General features: G+C 47.2%; 4 protein-coding genes across 4 annotated transcripts; all 4 read left to right on the top strand.

The window, feature by feature from the left end:
• Positions 1-218: 218 nt before the first annotated feature.
• On the top strand, positions 219-657 carry LOC128321749 (histone H2B-like). Its single transcript, XM_053242288.1, has one exon. The coding sequence runs from the start codon at positions 234-236 to the stop codon at positions 606-608; it is 375 nt and encodes a 124-aa protein (XP_053098263.1). The 5' UTR covers positions 219-233; the 3' UTR covers positions 609-657.
• A 3633-nt stretch (positions 658-4290) lies between these two features.
• Positions 4291-5016, top strand: LOC128321777 (histone H1-like). The gene has a single exon (XM_053242337.1). The coding sequence runs from the start codon at positions 4291-4293 to the stop codon at positions 5014-5016; it is 726 nt and encodes a 241-aa protein (XP_053098312.1).
• Positions 5017-5554: 538 nt separating this feature from the next.
• On the top strand, positions 5555-19382 carry LOC128321755 (uncharacterized). The gene is given in 2 exon segments (XM_053242295.1): positions 5555-5972; positions 18568-19382. Coding segments are annotated over 2 exon segments (804 nt in total). The 5' UTR covers positions 5555-5569; the 3' UTR covers positions 18969-19382.
• LOC128321752 (histone H4) lies at positions 12164-12505 on the top strand. The gene has a single exon (XM_053242291.1). It carries the CDS (start codon positions 12179-12181, stop codon positions 12488-12490), a length of 312 nt encoding a protein of 103 aa, XP_053098266.1. The 5' UTR covers positions 12164-12178; the 3' UTR covers positions 12491-12505.
• Positions 19383-19479: the final 97 nt, after the last annotated feature.

The raw sequence follows: 19479 nt of genomic DNA, 5'->3' as shown, positions 1-19479 counted from the left end.
AAAAGGCGGGAAGGGAAACAAAGCGTAGCGGGGGGGGGGCGAGCGAGGAGGAGGAGGAGGAGGAAGAGGGCGGAGCGGTGGGAGGCTCCCTGTATGAGGCGGTGTGGGATTTTGACCAATAAAAAAATGTTCTTCGCTTGTGCCTAATTACAATGTCGGCCTGTAAATAGAGCGGCCGCGAGGCGGGCGTTATTCATTTTCTCGCAGTCTACAGGAGAAGCAGCAGCAGCAACATGCCCGACCCAGCCAAGGCCGCTCCCAAGAAGGGATCCAAGAAAGCCGTGACCAAGACGGCCGGCAAAGGAGGCAAGAAGCGCAGAAAGTCCAGGAAGGAGAGCTACGCTATCTACGTGTATAAAGTCCTGAAGCAGGTGCACCCCGACACCGGCATCTCTTCTAAGGCGATGGGTATCATGAACTCGTTCGTGAACGACATCTTCGAGCGTATCGCCGGTGAGTCCTCTCGTCTGGCTCATTACAACAAGCGCTCCACCATCACCTCCAGGGAGATCCAGACCGCCGTGCGCCTGTTGCTTCCCGGCGAGCTGGCCAAGCACGCCGTGTCCGAGGGCACCAAGGCCGTCACCAAGTACACCAGCTCCAAGTAAAGCGCCTTACCGCCGTCTTCATCAACCCAACGGCTCTTTTAAGAGCCACCCACTCCTTCATATAAAGAGCAATTTCTTCTTTTCCTCCCTGTCTCTCTCTGTGTGTGTGTGTGTGTGTGTGTGTGTGTGTGTGACGGGGGGAGGGGGGGCGCGTTCCCCGCCGGCTTTTATCGCGCTGTTCCCCCGCGACTGTTTTGTTCATTGTGTGAGTCTTGTAGTATGCTAAATGCGCAGGTGAGTAATTATAAACAATATTGTACGAGCATCATGCGTTCTCAATGTTGTTAAATAGTGGAATGGCAGCATGAAGTAGTTCTATCAATCAATGTTATAGCACTGCAAAGGAATTCAAAATGGGCTTCTAGAGGCACAGAGTACTTCAAAATAGTGTTCTAGCTGGACTAAGTAATTCAATTTAATGTTATGGCACCACAAAGTAATTTGAAATAGGCTCATAGAGGCAAAAAGTAATTGAAAGTAGGATTACAGCTGCGCAGAGTAATTCAAAATAGTGTCATAACAGCAATTAATAATTCAGTGTAATGTTATAATTTCACAAAGTAATTCAAAATAGGATTATAGCAGCACAGAGTACTTCTAAAAAGGGTTATAGCAGCAGGAAATAATTGAGATTAGGTTTATAGCGGCACAAAAGAGTTCAAAATAGGTTTATAGCGGCGCAGACTAATTCGAAATAAAGTGTGTAGCAGCACAGAGTAATTCAAAATAGGCTTATAGCAGCATGAAGTAATTCAAATTGATGCTACAGCACCACAAAGTAATTCAAAATAGGATTATAGCAGCACAGAGTACTTCAAAATAGGGTTATATCAGCATGAAGTACTTCAAGATAGGCTTATAACGGCACAGAGTAATTCAAAACAGGGTTATAGCTGCTCAGAGTACTTCAAAATAGGGTTATAGCTGCTCAAAATATGGTTAGAGCAGCACGATGTAATTCAAATCAATGTTGTAGCAGCAGGAAATACTTCAAAATAGGGTTATATCAGCATGAAGTACTTCAAGATAGGCTTATAACAGCACAGAGTAATTCAAAACAGGGTTATAGCTGCTCAGAGTACTTCAAAATAGGATTATAGCTGCTCAAAATATGGTTAGAGTAGCACGATGTAATTCAAATCAATGTTGTAGCAGCAGGAAATACTTCAAAATAGGGTTATATCAGCATGAAGTACTTCAAGATAGGCTTATAACGGCACAGCATAGTTCAAAATAGGGCTTTAGCTGCACAGAGTACTTCAAAAATAGGCTCATAGCGGCGCAGTGTACTTCAAAATAGGCCTGTAACAACGCAGTGTACTTCAAAATAGGCTCATAGCGGCGCAGCGTACTTCAAAATAGGCCTGTAACAACGCAGAGTACTTCAAAATAGGCCTACAGCGGCGCAGAGTACTTCAAAATAGGCCCATAGCGGTGCAGAGTACTTCAAAATAGGCCTACAGCGGCGCAGTGTACTTCAAAATAGGCCTGTAACAACGCAGAGTACTTCAAAATAGGCTCATAGCGGCGCAGAGTACTTCAAAATAGGCTCATAGCGGCGCAGAGTACTTCAAAATAGGCCTACAGCGGCGCAGTGTACTTCAAAATAGGCCTGTAACAACGCAGAGTACTTCAAAATAGACTCATAGCGGCGCAGTGTACTTCAAAATAGGCTCATAGCGGCGCAGAGTACTTCAAAATAGGCCTGTAACAACGCAGTGTACTTCAAAATAGGCTCATAGCGGCGCAGTGTACTTCAAAATAGGCTCATAGCGGCGCAGTGTACTTCAAAATAGGCTCATAGCGGCGCAGAGTACTTCAAAATAGGCTCATAGCGGCGCAGTGTACTTCAAAATAGGCTCATAGCGGCGCAGTGTACTTCAAAATAGGCTCATAGCGGCGCAGTGTACTTCAAAATAGGCTCATAGCGGCGCAGTGTACTTCAAAATAGGCTCATAGCGGCGCAGAGTACTTCAAAATAGGCCTGTAACAACGCAGTGTACTTCAAAATAGGCTCATAGCGGCGCAGTGTACTTCAAAATAGGCTCATAGCGGCGCAGTGTACTTCAAAATAGGCTCATAGCGGCGCAGAGTACTTCAAAATAGGCCTGTAACAACGCAGAGTACTTCAAAATAGGCCTGTAACAACGCAGAGTACTTCAAAATAGGCTCATAGCGGCGCAGTGTACTTCAAAATAGGCCTACAGCGGCGCAGCGTACTTCAAAATAGGCTCATAGCGGCGCAGTGTACTTCAAAATAGGCTCATAGCGGCGCAGAGTACTTCAAAATAGGCCTGTAACAACGCAGAGTACTTCAAAATAGGCCCATAGCCGCGCAGTGTACTTCAAAATAGGCCTGTAACAACGCAGAGTACTTCAAAATAGGCCTACAGCGGCGCAGTGTACTTCAAAATAGGCCTGTAACAACGCAGAGTACTTCAAAATAGGCTCATAGCGGCGCAGTGTACTTCAAAATAGGAGTATAGAGGCACAAAGTAATTCTAGTTATATGCTGTATGCATATGCAATGTTCTAGCAGCAGGAAATACTTCAAAATAGGATTCTAGCCGTACTGAGTAAATCACAATCCCAAGTTTAAAGCCCTGTGGATGAAATACAAAAGATAGACGTGTGAAGATAGAAGCGTGGACTAAATGCAAATGCATTTATAGCAGCATTGGCTACATTTATCCCAATAGAGTAATAGCAGAACGTAGTCAATTAAAACCAGGCGATAGTTGAATAACAACGAATAGGGTTAGAGCTCTGCTGAGTTCATAAGACTAGGGTTACAGCAGTGTGGAATTACATAAACATGAGGCTATAGCAGAGCCGGGCTAAACGGCACTAGGGTTAGGGCAGAGCCGGGCTAAACGGCACTAGGGTTAGGGCAGAGCCGGGCTAGACGGCACTAGGGTTAGGGCAGAGCCGGGCTAGACGGCACTAGGGTTAGGGCAGAGCCGGGCTAGACGGCACTAGGGTTAGGGCAGAGCCGGGCTAGACGGCACTAGGGTTAACTCGGGCTAGGGCGGAGACAGGCGCGGGTAACGAGGCGGAGGCGCGCGCCCGTTAAGGCGCCCACGAGGCGCACCTGGCGCCCCGGGACCACAAGAGGACGCGGCCGCGCACGAGGAGCGCCAGCCCGAGTGCCGGCGCCAGCCCGAGCGACGAAGACCAGACGAGGACAAAGACGCTGGGAGTCACGCTGCGGGAGTCGCCTCGTCCCTCCGAGCGCGCCCGCTCGCTCTCCACCCATGTGCTTTACACGGCCCAAAAGGGGCCTCGGTTCACATACTGCACGCCACACTCGGCCCGTGCAAACATAGCAGCAGCACTCACACGGCTCTCCTTCAACTCGGCCCGGAGGCCTCGCAACGGCCACGCCGTTTTTTGCCCTCTTTTTACACAGCACAACGCACGAAATGCGCGGCCCGCCGGCTCGAGCGCCAGGCGCGCCGTGCACTTTTGTGGCCGCCGCGCGAGATTGGTGCTCTCCTCCTGGCCGTGGCGGGCCGCGGGAGAAACGGGAAAGCCCGTTCTCGCGAAACGCGTGCTTGAACGCTTTGGAGCTTGCCTGACGGGTCGGATTTTCGCCGCGAAATGCCATGAGAAAACACAGTTGCGAGCGCATCGCGGAAGCGCAGTCATTCAGCGGCGCCCGGGTTGAGTCTACAACGTTCTCATGTCTGCTTTTAAGACCAGCCCCCCGGCCGCGGGGAGGGAGGTTCCTGTGTTACACAGCGCCACAGCGATTGACTCCTTTATTCTACTTAGCTCCGCACACACAGACATGGCAGAAGTCGCTCCCGCGCCCGCCGCCGCGCCGGCCAAAGCGCCCAAGAAGAAAGCAGCTTCGAGGACCAAGAAAGCGGGCCCCAGCGTCGGCGAGCTCATCGTCAAGGCGGTTTCCTCGTCCAAGGAGAGGAGCGGCGTGTCGCTCGCCGCTTTGAAGAAGGCTTTGGCTGCCGGCGGATACGATGTGGAGAAGAACAACTCCCGCGTCAAGCTCGCCGTCAAGAGCCTCGTGACAAAGGGCACTCTGGTGCAGACCAAAGGGACCGGCGCGTCTGGCTCTTTCAAGCTGAACAAGAAGCAGACCGAAGCCAAGAAGCCCGCAAAGAAAGCCGCGCCCAAACCCAAGAAGGCGGCCGCCAAGAAGCCCGCCGCGGCTAAGAAGCCCAAGAAGGTAGCGGCCAAGAAACCCGCCGCCGCCGCCAAGAAGTCTCCTAAGAAGGCGAAGAAGCCCGCCGCCGCCGCCAAGAAAGCCACCAAGAGCCCCAAGAAGGCGAAGAAGCCGGCGACCCCTAAGAAGGCAGCCAAGAGCCCCAAGAAGGCAAAGGCTGTGAAGCCCAAGACAGCAAAGCCCAAAGCGGCAAAGGCGAAAAAGGCAGCCCCCAAAAAGAAATAAACATGTTTGTGTGTTTCATTCATGTTTTTCTTCCTTAAACGGCTCTTTTAAGAGCCACCCATATCTTCGTTTAAAGAGCAATATTCCCTGTCCTCTCATGACACAAAGTGATGCTTTTAGTGGATTGGATTCCTCCTCCCAAAACGGTGACAGAGGCTGTAGGAGGAACATGAACATATGGGCAAACTAGTAAGAATTTACATTTCTCTGTAGCGTTGTACAGAATTTTGTGCGTTTGTGCGTTTGTATGTCTATTTTCCCTTCTGTCTGTTTTCATGCGCTCTCTCTCTCTCTCACACACACACCACACACACACACACACACACACACACACACGCACAGAGGCGGCGTCACAAACGGGGGTGGGAGGGGCGTCGCGTAGAATAGAATGGTGGGCGGAATGTGTGGAATTTGACGGCGCGTTTGTGATTGGTTCTTCTGCCACAACGATCTTAGCCAATAAGAGAGCGGCTGTGTTGGCTATATCACGGAGGGCTCGGCGCGTAGTCTTTATTATTTCAGCGTTGTTCGTGGAACAGGTCTGATCATAACCATGAGCGGAAGAGGCAAGACCGGCGGAAAGGCTAGGGCCAAGGCCAAGACTCGTTCCTCCAGAGCTGGGCTGCAGTTCCCTGTGGGCCGTGTGCACAGGCTCCTACGTAAAGGCAACTACGCCGAGCGCGTCGGTGCCGGCGCTCCGGTCTACCTGGCCGCCGTGCTGGAGTATCTGACTGCTGAGATCCTGGAGTTGGCCGGCAACGCCGCCCGTGACAACAAGAAGACCCGTATCATCCCCCGCCACCTGCAGCTCGCCGTGCGTAACGATGAGGAGCTGAACAAACTGCTCGGCGGGGTGACCATCGCTCAGGGTGGTGTGCTGCCTAACATTCAGGCCGTGCTTCTGCCCAAGAAGACCGAGAAGACCGTCAAGACCAAGTAAACGCGCCCACTGCTGCGTTTGCCAGTACCCAAAGGCTCTTTTAAGAGCCACCCACTTCTGCTCCAAAAGTGCAATGTTATTCCTATCTTCTTAATACAAAGCAAACGCAGTTAAAATCAGGACATGAACACTCTAATTTGCTAAGAATTATATATTTATATATAATATAATAAATAATTATATACATGGAAACTATCCAAGTAGTCGTAGTAGCAGTAGTAATAATAATAATATGAATGATAAGAATAAGAATAACAATAATAGTGAGGCGTGTTGGCTAAATGCAGTGTGAGGGATGAGAATATGTTTTGACGGCGGGCGGTTTGTGTGTAACTGGTGAATGGCAGAGTACAAAAGCGCTGCGCGCCCGTGGAATAGGGGCGGGCGCCTTGTGTTTCGAACTGTGCCGGTGGCGGAAGCCAATAGTCATCAAGTGACGTCACGCATTCTATCCAATGACAGACGAGTGCCTTCAAGACGCCCAATGAGCGCAGAGCAGCGTTAGGGCTTAAAAAGCCGGCGTTCGCGAGCGCCGTGTATTCTGTTTTTCATCCGTGAAGTGCAGAGCTCGACGCCATGGCAAGAACCAAGCAGACCGCCCGTAAGTCCACCGGTGGCAAGGCGCCCAGGAAGCAGCTCGCCACTAAGGCCGCCCGCAAGAGCGCCCCGGCCACCGGCGGCGTGAAGAAGCCTCACCGTTACAGGCCGGGCACCGTGGCTCTGAGAGAGATCCGCCGTTATCAGAAGTCTACTGAGCTGCTCATCCGCAAGCTGCCCTTCCAGCGCCTGGTGAGAGAAATCGCTCAGGACTTCAAGACTGATCTGCGTTTCCAGAGCTCGGCCGTCATGGCCCTGCAGGAGGCGAGCGAGGCGTACCTGGTCGGCCTGTTCGAGGACACCAACCTGTGCGCCATCCACGCCAAGAGAGTGACCATCATGCCCAAGGATATTCAGCTGGCCCGCCGTATTCGCGGAGAGCGCGCTTAAACGACGACCGCGTCTAATCTACACAAAGGCTCTTTTAAGAGCCACCTCACAGTCTCAGCGAAATGAGCAAGTCTTCGTACCTTGGCTGTTTAAAAACTAAATGTAATGTGGTAGGGAAAAAAAAAAAAAGAACCTTTGAAATATTTTTATAACCTGTATAAATATATACATTATTATAAATATTATATAATGTTTGTGTGTTATGTGCTTATACGCGCGCGCTCTCACGCTGTGGCACACTTACAGTGAAAAGGGAGCAGTGAACCATAAGGTTTATTTGTGACGTCATGCGCTGGGGTCAGAGGCTTAGAACTATGCTGTTGGTTTGATTGACAGTTTTTCCCTTTATGACGCCGCGGGGATTCATCGGTCTTTAAATGTTGTGGTTTCTGCGCGCGCCTCTTCACTAATTTGAAGGGGAGAAGCAGAAGGGTTTCTCCGCGTTATCGTCATTCCGCCTAATATCCATCTGCACTTGTCTTTCTTTTCTGCTTAGAAATGATCAGATATAATACTATATTTAATCATTGGTGTATATTTATCAAGGACAACATGTGACATTTTTATTTATTCATTCATTCAATCGCTCATTTATGTCTTTATATAGCGTTTTTAACATTTAAAATGAAAAATTCCTGCTACTACTAATAACAACAATAATAACAACAATAATAATAATAATAATAGTGATAGTGATAGTAAAGAGTAGAGAAGAGGCGTGTGTTGGAGTTGCTATGGCAGAATGATCCAGTGCACAGTAATAAGGCTGATGAGCTCTGTGTCTGTGGGAAGGACACAGCGGCGCTGCGTGTTGTGCTGGATGGAGCTTGACTGCCCTCGTGCGGCCAAATCCAGGAACTGCAATTTCCCAGATTCAGTGTTCTGTTATGAAGCATTTTATGGAGGTGTTTATAAGTCTAAACTTGTAGTAGTTAGCCGGGGGAGAGTGCAGAGAACTGGGGGGGTGGGGGGTTCGGGGCTGTAGCTGCGTTCACGATATACACAAACATGTGGAAAACTGCAAAAAAAAAATTTCTTTTCTTAATCTGCATATAAAGATTATTTTAGAAGCTGCTTTTGCTATATATATATATATATATATATATATATATAGATAGATAGATAGATAGATAGATAGATAGATAGATAGATAGATAAACATACACACAAAACATCAATTCGGGGTCCCTGTGAGTGTACATGGAGGGGGGACGGGGGGCAGAGAGAAAAGTCAACACCAGAGAAACACCTTGTACATATATTGTTGTTGATGTTGTTTATTATATTTGTAATTTTGAAAGGCATATATATGTGTTCTTTGTACCTGCAGTGAACCATTATGACTTCATGTACAGAGTTCTAGCTTGATGGTTTGATTGACAGTTTTTAGAAGTCATTTGCTAATCCTAATAATATTGATATGAATGTTACTACTACTACTAATAATAATTATTATAAAAGGTTGTTGTGTGCAGTGCTGTGTGTTGTTGTGGATGGATCTTGACTGCCCTTGACGTTGCCCTAACCACTGCTGTTTATAGCCGCAGGTCAATTCTACATCTGCAATAAATAAAATAAATAAATAAATAAATAGGAGGAAGAACCTTTAAGAAATGTTTGTCAGTGCTGTGTTTGTTGCGTGTTAGAACAACAATCAGTAATAATTCTTCTGTTACTACTACTACTACTTATAATAATAATAATAATAATGAGAAGAAGAAGAAGAAATAATAAAGAGAGACTAGAAGAAAGAATAAAGGATGAGGAGTAAAATAAAATTTGCTGTGTGCAGCGCTGGGTGTTGTTGTGGATGGCTCGTGTGGCCACTTTTAGGAAGTGCACTTTGCCCTAATCACTGCTGTTTATAGGCGCAAATATAGCAAGTCTATGTAATAAATCGTAAAAAAAATAAATAAATAAAAATAGGAGGGACATGCTGTAAGAAAAGTTTGTCAATGCTGTGTTTGTTGCGTGTTAAAAAATATATTAAAACATGATGACAACAACGACAAGAGCAGTAATAACAATAATTCTGCTATCACTACTACTACTACTTCTTCTTCTACTACTACTGCTACTACTCATAATCGCCCTCGTGTGGCCACGTTTAGGAAGTGCACTTTGCCCTAACCACTGCTGTTTATAGGCGCAAATATAGCAAGTCTATGTAATAAATCGTAAAAAAAAAAAAAAATAAATAAAAATAGGAGGGACATTCTGTAAGAAAAGTTTGTCAATGCTATGTTTGTGGCGTGTTAAAAAATATATTAAAACATGACAAGAACAGTAATAACAATAATTCTGCTATTACTACTACTACTACTACTACTACTACTACTACTACTACTCATAATCGCCCTCGTGTGGCCACGTTTAGGAAGTGCACTTTGCCCTAATCACTGCTGTTTATAGGCGCAAATATAGCAAGTCTATGTAATAAATCGTAAAAAAATAAATAAATAAAAATAGGAGGGACATGCTGTAAGAAAAGTTTGTCAATGCTATGTTTGTTGCGTGTTAAAAATATATTAAAACATGATGACAACAACGACAAGAACAGTAATAATAATAATTCTGCTATCACTACTACTACTACTTCTTCTACTACTACTACTGCTACTACTCATAATCGCCCTCGTGTGGCCACGTTTAGGAAGTGCACTTTGCCCTAACCACTGCTGTTTATAGGCGCAGGTCAAGTCTACAGCTGCAATAAAGAGCTAAAACAAAAAAAAAGGATTGAATTAAATTTAAGAATTGTTTGTCAATGCTATGTTTGTTGCGTGTTAGAAAATATGTTAAACCATGATGACAACCGCAATCACAATAACAACAACAATCACAATAATAGATCTTCTGTTACTACTACCACTACTTCTAATAATAATAATAATAATAATAATAATAATAATAGGAGAAAACAATAAAGAAAGACTAGAAGAAAGAATAAAGGATGAGGAGTAAAATAAAGGTTGTTGTGTGCAGCGCTGTGTTGTTGTGGATGGATCCTGTCTGCCCTCGTGTGGCCAAGTTTAGGAAGTGCACTTTGCCCTAACCACTGCTGTTTAAAGCCGCAAATATAGCAAGTCTATGTAATAAATAGTTTTAAAAAAAAAAAAAAAAAAAAAAAAAAAAGGGGGGGGGGGGAGCGGGGGGGGGGGCGGCGGGGGGGGGGCATGTTTGTCAATGCTATCTTTGTTGCGTGTTAGAGCGTATATTACAACATGTTTACAACAGCCAACATCAGCCAACAACAACAATACTACTATTACTAGTGATGATAGCGATGCCGCGCTGTGCTGGCTGAACGGTTAAGGCTCTGGGTTTTTGCTCGTAAGGTCGGGGGTTCAAGCCCCAGCACTGCTTCCACACAAGCTGGGATATCCTGTTTAGTATTATTTGTTTATTTTTATCTAAGCTTATGTTATAGATTAATAATACTACTACTGATAATAGCTATTAAATAATAATTATTTTTTAATATGACTAATAGGCATTAGTGTTTATTATAATGATTATTTATGAAATATTGTCATTACTGTATATCATTGCTATTATTATGTATTATATATCACAATTATGTGACTCCGTTTCATGCCAGCTGAAGTGGATTCGGCTGCTCTTTGTACCTCTGCTGTAATATAAATGGCAACTGATTCTACAGATTTCTGCTTAAGGTGCAGTATTTGGAGATTGGGAAGGTAGTTGTGTGTTGCGTTGTCTGTGATGTGCATCTTGTAAACTGTGTGGAATGTATCGTGTTGTGACCAAACACCAGGAAAAATTCCTAATACATGTCACTACATATGGCAACTAGAATTATTCTGATAACAACACCAACAACAGCAACAATGACACTGCTGCTACTCCTACTACTCCTACTACTAATAATAGTAATAATAGTAATAATGCGCTACTATTATTAATACCATTCCATTGTATAAGGCTAACAGACATCGTGTTCACCCACGTGTGGCCGCATTTCGAAACTTGACTGCCTGCATTTGTAGTAAATAACTGGGTTCGGATAATGAAATGATTTGATCAATTAAGCGTATGAATGCGTGTCACATACATCACACGGGGTTGTTTGTCACCGCTGTGCATCGACACGCTTTTCTACATGACAGTCTGATCGACACGGCAGTCTGAAATGATGAACATTGTAGACGTCTAATAAATGAGTAAAGTAAGACGACGCGTTATGAACGGTGTTCACGGTTGCTGGCATAATTTTCTACACGGTGAGTTAAAGGCGCACAACTATCAGATTCACAGTTCACGACTGTGTTTTATTTGGCCGAGTACAAGAGAGTGTAGGAGGAATCAGACTCTGTTGTTGTGCTCATATGACTATGGCATCGGCACAAATTTAACTTCTTACGGCTTTGGCTTTGTGTCGACGCACGTGTTTGATGAATTGTATGTTAGTTTCTTTGGCACAAATGGTGAAGCGAGTATGCTTTCCTTGCGAATGACACTTGGAGTTTAAGAATGAGGTTAGTGTTTGAGAAAATGTATCTATTTTAGACATTATACCTTAGAGAGGCCATTATATTTTGCCTTTGAGAGAGCTGATAAAGTAAGGCCCGAGAGTTGCCCTCGCATTCCTTTCTGTGCCGCTTGTCAGTTAAGTGATTGGCATTTGTGAGTGATCGATTGGTGTGGTAAAATGTGGGCTCGATTAAAAGTGTACACAGACTTTGATGGCGATCGGCTGAATGAGGGGCCTACTAATAAGATGCTGTGCTGCTACGCGAGACCCGTCGTTACAGCGGACCTAGGAGGAACGTCTCGTGTCTGTAAAGGGAATGTCGATGTTTTACAAACACAGAGTACTTTTACTAACCTCCTTACACTGACGGGTGTTTGGCTGTATTGTTTTTTGTTTTGTCTTTTTAAATATACACCTTGCATATCGGAATAAGACTTCTACTATTGTTACTACTACTGGAAAAACAACTACTACTACTACTACTACTACTACTACTACTAATAATAATAATAATAGTAATAATAATGTTTGTGTGTATAGAGAGGGTGAGGAAGAAGAAGACGCTAGCAGGTAGAAAGCTGTGGCGTTCTGTTTCTTTTTGAATGTGCTCTATTGTGTGACCGTTGGTCTTAGGCCCGCCTCCTCGCCTGTTCTCAACAAGGTCCTGTAGAGGGCGGATAAATATGTGGGCGCTGCGCGGCGAGTTTTATTGAGCAGCTTGACTTCGAGAGAGCAGCATCATGTCTGGCAGAGGCAAGGGCGGAAAGGGGCTCGGCAAAGGAGGCGCCAAGCGTCACCGTAAAGTTCTTCGCGATAACATCCAGGGAATCACCAAGCCGGCTATTCGCCGTCTGGCTCGCCGTGGCGGTGTTAAGCGTATTTCCGGTCTGATCTACGAAGAGACTCGCGGTGTGCTGAAGGTGTTCCTGGAGAACGTGATCCGCGACGCCGTCACCTACACCGAGCATGCCAAGAGGAAGACGGTCACCGCCATGGATGTGGTGTATGCCCTGAAACGCCAGGGACGCACCCTGTACGGCTTCGGCGGTTAAACGCTCCAACACCGAACGACGCGAACACAACGGCTCTTTTAAGAGCCACCCAAACATCCAGAAAAAGAGCTGTTCCTCGTGCTGTGTGTGTGTGTGTGTGTGTGTGTGTGTGTGTTTTTTTTACACACGTAACACATAAGTAGAAGATAATTTATATATGAACACAAAATCATAAACAATCTAGTTTTACATGTTTATATCGTGTGTGTGTGTGTGTGTGTATATATATATATATATATATATATATATATATATACACATGTACATAATGTGTGTGTGAATTACATAACGTGTGTGTGTGTGTGAAACGCGTTAGAAGACTATAATAGAATTTTTTTTTCTTCTTTTGTCATAGTGCACATTGTTGTGAATGTAAAAAAGGCGGGAAGGGAAACAAAGCGTAGCGGGGGGGGGGGCGAGCGAGGAGGAGGAGGAGGAGGAAGAGGGCGGAGCGGTGGGAGGCTCCCTGTATGAGGCGGTGTGGGATTTTGACCAATAAAAAAATGTTCTTCGCTTGTGCCTAATTACAATGTCGGCCTGTAAATAGAGCGGCCGCGAGGCGGGCGTTATTCATTTTCTCGCAGTCTACAGGAGAAGCAGCAGCAGCAACATGCCCGACCCAGCCAAGGCCGCTCCCAAGAAGGGATCCAAGAAAGCCGTGACCAAGACGGCCGGCAAAGGAGGCAAGAAGCGCAGAAAGTCCAGGAAGGAGAGCTACGCTATCTACGTGTATAAAGTCCTGAAGCAGGTGCACCCCGACACCGGCATCTCTTCTAAGGCGATGGGTATCATGAACTCGTTCGTGAACGACATCTTCGAGCGTATCGCCGGTGAGTCCTCTCGTCTGGCTCATTACAACAAGCGCTCCACCATCACCTCCAGGGAGATCCAGACCGCCGTGCGCCTGTTGCTTCCCGGCGAGCTGGCCAAGCACGCCGTGTCCGAGGGCACCAAGGCCGTCACCAAGTACACCAGCTCCAAGTAAAGCGCCTTACCGCCGTCTTCATCAACCCAACGGCTCTTTTAAGAGCCACCCACTCCTTCATATAAAGAGCAATTTCTTCTTTTCCTCCCTGTCTCTCTCTGTGTGTGTGTGTGTGTGTGTGTGTGTGTGTGACGGGGGGAGGGGGGGCGCGTTCCCCGCCGGCTTTTATCGCGCTGTTCCCCCGCGACTGTTTTGTTCATTGTGTGAGTCTTGTAGTATGCTAAATGCGCAGGTGAGTAATTATAAACAATATTGTACGAGCATCATGCGTTCTCAATGTTGTTAAATAGTGGAATGGCAGCATGAAGTAGTTCTATCAATCAATGTTATAGCACTGCAAAGGAATTCAAAATGGGCTTCTAGAGGCACAGAGTACTTCAAAATAGTGTTCTAGCTGGACTAAGTAATTCAATTTAATGTTATGGCACCACAAAGTAATTTGAAATAGGCTCATAGAGGCAAAAAGTAATTGAAAGTAGGATTACAGCTGCGCAGAGTAATTCAAAATAGTGTCATAACAGCAATTAATAATTCAGTGTAATGTTATAATTTCACAAAGTAATTCAAAATAGGATTATAGCAGCACAGAGTACTTCTAAAAAGGGTTATAGCAGCAGGAAATAATTGAGATTAGGTTTATAGCGGCACAAAAGAGTTCAAAATAGGTTTATAGCGGCGCAGACTAATTCGAAATAAAGTGTGTAGCAGCACAGAGTAATTCAAAATAGGCTTATAGCAGCATGAAGTAATTCAAATTGATGCTACAGCACCACAAAGTAATTCAAAATAGGATTATAGCAGCACAGAGTACTTCAAAATAGGGTTATATCAGCATGAAGTACTTCAAGATAGGCTTATAACGGCACAGAGTAATTCAAAACAGGGTTATAGCTGCTCAGAGTACTTCAAAATAGGGTTATAGCTGCTCAAAATATGGTTAGAGCAGCACGATGTAATTCAAATCAATGTTGTAGCAGCAGGAAATACTTCAAAATAGGGTTATATCAGCATGAAGTACTTCAAGATAGGCTTATAACAGCACAGAGTAATTCAAAACAGGGTTATAGCTGCTCAGAGTACTTCAAAATAGGATTATAGCTGCTCAAAATATGGTTAGAGTAGCACGATGTAATTCAAATCAATGTTGTAGCAGCAGGAAATACTTCAAAATAGGGTTATATCAGCATGAAGTACTTCAAGATAGGCTTATAACGGCACAGCATAGTTCAAAATAGGGCTTTAGCTGCACAGAGTACTTCAAAAATAGGCTCATAGCGGCGCAGTGTACTTCAAAATAGGCCTGTAACAACGCAGTGTACTTCAAAATAGGCTCATAGCGGCGCAGCGTACTTCAAAATAGGCCTGTAACAACGCAGAGTACTTCAAAATAGGCCTACAGCGGCGCAGAGTACTTCAAAATAGGCCCATAGCGGTGCAGAGTACTTCAAAATAGGCCTACAGCGGCGCAGTGTACTTCAAAATAGGCCTGTAACAACGCAGAGTACTTCAAAATAGGCTCATAGCGGCGCAGAGTACTTCAAAATAGGCTCATAGCGGCGCAGAGTACTTCAAAATAGGCCTACAGCGGCGCAGTGTACTTCAAAATAGGCCTGTAACAACGCAGAGTACTTCAAAATAGACTCATAGCGGCGCAGTGTACTTCAAAATAGGCTCATAGCGGCGCAGAGTACTTCAAAATAGGCCTGTAACAACGCAGTGTACTTCAAAATAGGCTCATAGCGGCGCAGTGTACTTCAAAATAGGCTCATAGCGGCGCAGTGTACTTCAAAATAGGCTCATAGCGGCGCAGAGTACTTCAAAATAGGCTCATAGCGGCGCAGTGTACTTCAAAATAGGCTCATAGCGGCGCAGTGTACTTCAAAATAGGCTCATAGCGGCGCAGTGTACTTCAAAATAGGCTCATAGCGGCGCAGTGTACTTCAAAATAGGCTCATAGCGGCGCAGAGTACTTCAAAATAGGCCTGTAACAACGCAGTGTACTTCAAAATAGGCTCATAGCGGCGCAGTGTACTTCAAAATAGGCTCATAGCGGCGCAGTGTACTTCAAAATAGGCTCATAGCGGCGCAGAGTACTTCAAAATAGGCCTGTAACAACGCAGAGTACTTCAAAATAGGCCTGTAACAACGCAGAGTACTTCAAAATAGGCTCATAGCGGCGCAGTGTACTTCAAAATAGGCCTACAGCGGCGCAGCGTACTTCAAAATAGGCTCATAGCGGCGCAGTGTACTTCAAAATAGGCTCATAGCGGCGCAGAGTACTTCAAAATAGGCCTGTAACAACGCAGAGTACTTCAAAATAGGCCCATAGCCGCGCAGTGTACTTCAAAATAGGCCTGTAACAACGCAGAGTACTTCAAAATAGGCCTACAGCGGCGCAGTGTACTTCAAAATAGGCCTGTAACAACGCAGAGTACTTCAAAATAGGCTCATAGCGGCGCAGTGTACTTCAAAATAGGAGTATAGAGGCACAAAGTAATTCTAGTTATATGCTGTATGCATATGCAATGTTCTAGCAGCAGGAAATACTTCAAAATAGGATTCTAGCCGTACTGAGTAAATCACAATCCCAAGTTTAAAGCCCTGTGGATGAAATACAAAAGATAGACGTGTGAAGATAGAAGCGTGGACTAAATGCAAATGCATTTATAGCAGCATTGGCTACATTTATCCCAATAGAGTAATAGCAGAACGTAGTCAATTAAAACCAGGCGATAGTTGAATAACAACGAATAGGGTTAGAGCTCTGCTGAGTTCATAAGACTAGGGTTACAGCAGTGTGGAATTACATAAACATGAGGCTATAGCAGAGCCGGGCTAAACGGCACTAGGGTTAGGGCAGAGCCGGGCTAGACGGCACTAGGGTTAGGGCAGAGCCGGGCTAGACGGCACTAGGGTTAGGGCAGAGCCGGGCTAGACGGCACTAGGGTTAGGGCAGAGCCGGGCTAGACGGCACTAGGGTTAGGGCAGAGCCGGGCTAGACGGCACTAGGGTTAGGGCAGAGCCGGGCTAGACGGCACTAGGGTTAGGGCAGAGCCGGGCTAGACGGCACTAGGGTTAGGGCAGAGCCGGGCTAGACGGCACTAGGGTTAGGGCAGAGCCGGGCTAGACGGCACTAGGGTTAACTCGGGCTAGGGCGGAGACAGGCGCGGGTAACGAGGCGGAGGCGCGCGCCCGTTAAGGCGCCCACGAGGCGCACCTGGCGCCCCGGGACCACAAGAGGACGCGGCCGCGCACGAGGAGCGCCAGCCCGAGTGCCGGCGCCAGCCCGAGCGACGAAGACCAGACGAGGACAAAGACGCTGGGAGTCACGCTGCGGGAGTCGCCTCGTCCCTCCGAGCGCGCCCGCTCGCTCTCCACCCATGTGCTTTACACGGCCCAAAAGGGGCCTCGGTTCACATACTGCACGCCACACTCGGCCCGTGCAAACATAGCAGCAGCACTCACACGGCTCTCCTTCAACTCGGCCCGGAGGCCTCGCAACGGCCACGCCGTTTTTTGCCCTCTTTTTACACAGCACAACGCACGAAATGCGCGGCCCGCCGGCTCGAGCGCCAGGCGCGCCGTGCACTTTTGTGGCCGCCGCGCGAGATTGGTGCTCTCCTCCTGGCCGTGGCGGGCCGCGGGAGAAACGGGAAAGCCCGTTCTCGCGAAACGCGTGCTTGAACGCTTTGGAGCTTGCCTGACGGGTCGGATTTTCGCCGCGAAATGCCATGAGAAAACACAGTTGCGAGCGCATCGCGGAAGCGCAGTCATTCAGCGGCGCCCGGGTTGAGTCTACAACGTTCTCATGTCTGCTTTTAAGACCAGCCCCCCGGCCGCGGGGAGGGAGGTTCCTGTGTTACACAGCGCCACAGCGATTGACTCCTTTATTCTACTTAGCTCCGCACACACAGACATGGCAGAAGTCGCTCCCGCGCCCGCCGCCGCGCCGGCCAAAGCGCCCAAGAAGAAAGCAGCTTCGAGGACCAAGAAAGCGGGCCCCAGCGTCGGCGAGCTCATCGTCAAGGCGGTTTCCTCGTCCAAGGAGAGGAGCGGCGTGTCGCTCGCCGCTTTGAAGAAGGCTTTGGCTGCCGGCGGATACGATGTGGAGAAGAACAACTCCCGCGTCAAGCTCGCCGTCAAGAGCCTCGTGACAAAGGGCACTCTGGTGCAGACCAAAGGGACCGGCGCGTCTGGCTCTTTCAAGCTGAACAAGAAGCAGACCGAAGCCAAGAAGCCCGCAAAGAAAGCCGCGCCCAAACCCAAGAAGGCGGCCGCCAAGAAGCCCGCCGCGGCTAAGAAGCCCAAGAAGGTAGCGGCCAAGAAACCCGCCGCCGCCGCCAAGAAGTCTCCTAAGAAGGCGAAGAAGCCCGCCGCCGCCGCCAAGAAAGCCACCAAGAGCCCCAAGAAGGCGAAGAAGCCGGCGACCCCTAAGAAGGCAGCCAAGAGCCCCAAGAAGGCAAAGGCTGTGAAGCCCAAGACAGCAAAGCCCAAAGCGGCAAAGGCGAAAAAGGCAGCCCCCAAAAAGAAATAAACATGTTTGTGTGTTTCATTCATGTTTTTCTTCCTTAAACGGCTCTTTTAAGAGCCACCCATATCTTCGTTTAAAGAGCAATATTCCCTGTCCTCTCATGACACAAAGTGATGCTTTTAGTGGATTGGATTCCTCCTCCCAAAACGGTGACAGAGGCTGTAGGAGGAACATGAACATATGGGCAAACTAGTAAGAATTTACATTTCTCTGTAGCGTTGTACAGAATTTTGTGCGTTTGTGCGTTTGTATGTCTATTTTCCCTTCTGTCTGTTTTCATGCGCTCTCTCTCTCTCTCACACACACACACACACACACACACACACACACACACACACACACACACACACACACACACGCACAGAGGCGGCGTCACAAACGGGGGTGGGAGGGGCGTCGCGTAGAATAGAATGGTGGGCGGAATGTGTGGAATTTGACGGCGCGTTTGTGATTGGTTCTTCTGCCACAACGATCTTAGCCAATAAGAGAGCGGCTGTGTTGGCTATATCACGGAGGGCTCGGCGCGTAGTCTTTATTATTTCAGCGTTGTTCGTGGAACAGGTCTGATCATAACCATGAGCGGAAGAGGCAAGACCGGCGGAAAGGCTAGGGCCAAGGCCAAGACTCGTTCCTCCAGAGCTGGGCTGCAGTTCCCTGTGGGCCGTGTGCACAGGCTCCTACGTAAAGGCAACTACGCCGAGCGCGTCGGTGCCGGCGCTCCGGTCTACCTGGCCGCCGTGCTGGAGTATCTGACTGCTGAGATCCTGGAGTTGGCCGGCAACGCCGCCCGTGACAACAAGAAGACCCGTATCATCCCCCGCCACCTGCAGCTCGCCGTGCGTAACGATGAGGAGCTGAACAAACTGCTCGGCGGGGTGACCATCGCTCAGGGTGGTGTGCTGCCTAACATTCAGGCCGTGCTTCTGCCCAAGAAGACCGAGAAGACCGTCAAGACCAAGTAAACGCGCCCACTGCTGCGTTTGCCAGTACCCAAAGGCTCTTTTAAGAGCCACCCACTTCTGCTCCAAAAGTGCAATGTTATTCCTATCTTCTTAATACAAAGCAAACGCAGTTAAAATCAGGACATGAACACTCTAATTTGCTAAGAATTATATATTTATATATAATATAATAAATAATTATATACATGGAAACTATCCAAGTAGTCGTAGTAGCAGTAGTAATAATAATAATATGAATGATAAGAATAAGAATAACAATAATAGTGAGGCGTGTTGGCTAAATGCAGTGTGAGGGATGAGAATATGTTTTGACGGCGGGCGGTTTGTGTGTAACTGGTGAATGGCAGAGTACAAAAGCGCTGCGCGCCCGTGGAATAGGGGCGGGCGCCTTGTGTTTCGAACTGTGCCGGTGGCGGAAGCCAATAGTCATCAAGTGACGTCACGCATTCTATCCAATGACAGACGAGTGCCTTCAAGACGCCCAATGAGCGCAGAGCAGCGTTAGGGCTTA

The sequence above is a fragment of the Pangasianodon hypophthalmus genome, chromosome 19 (assembly GCF_027358585.1).
Source record: "Pangasianodon hypophthalmus isolate fPanHyp1 chromosome 19, fPanHyp1.pri, whole genome shotgun sequence".
Lineage (NCBI taxonomy): Eukaryota > Metazoa > Chordata > Actinopteri > Siluriformes > Pangasiidae > Pangasianodon > Pangasianodon hypophthalmus.
The sequence above is the reverse complement of the archived record's forward strand: the minus strand, read 5'-3'. Positions and strand labels throughout refer to the sequence as shown.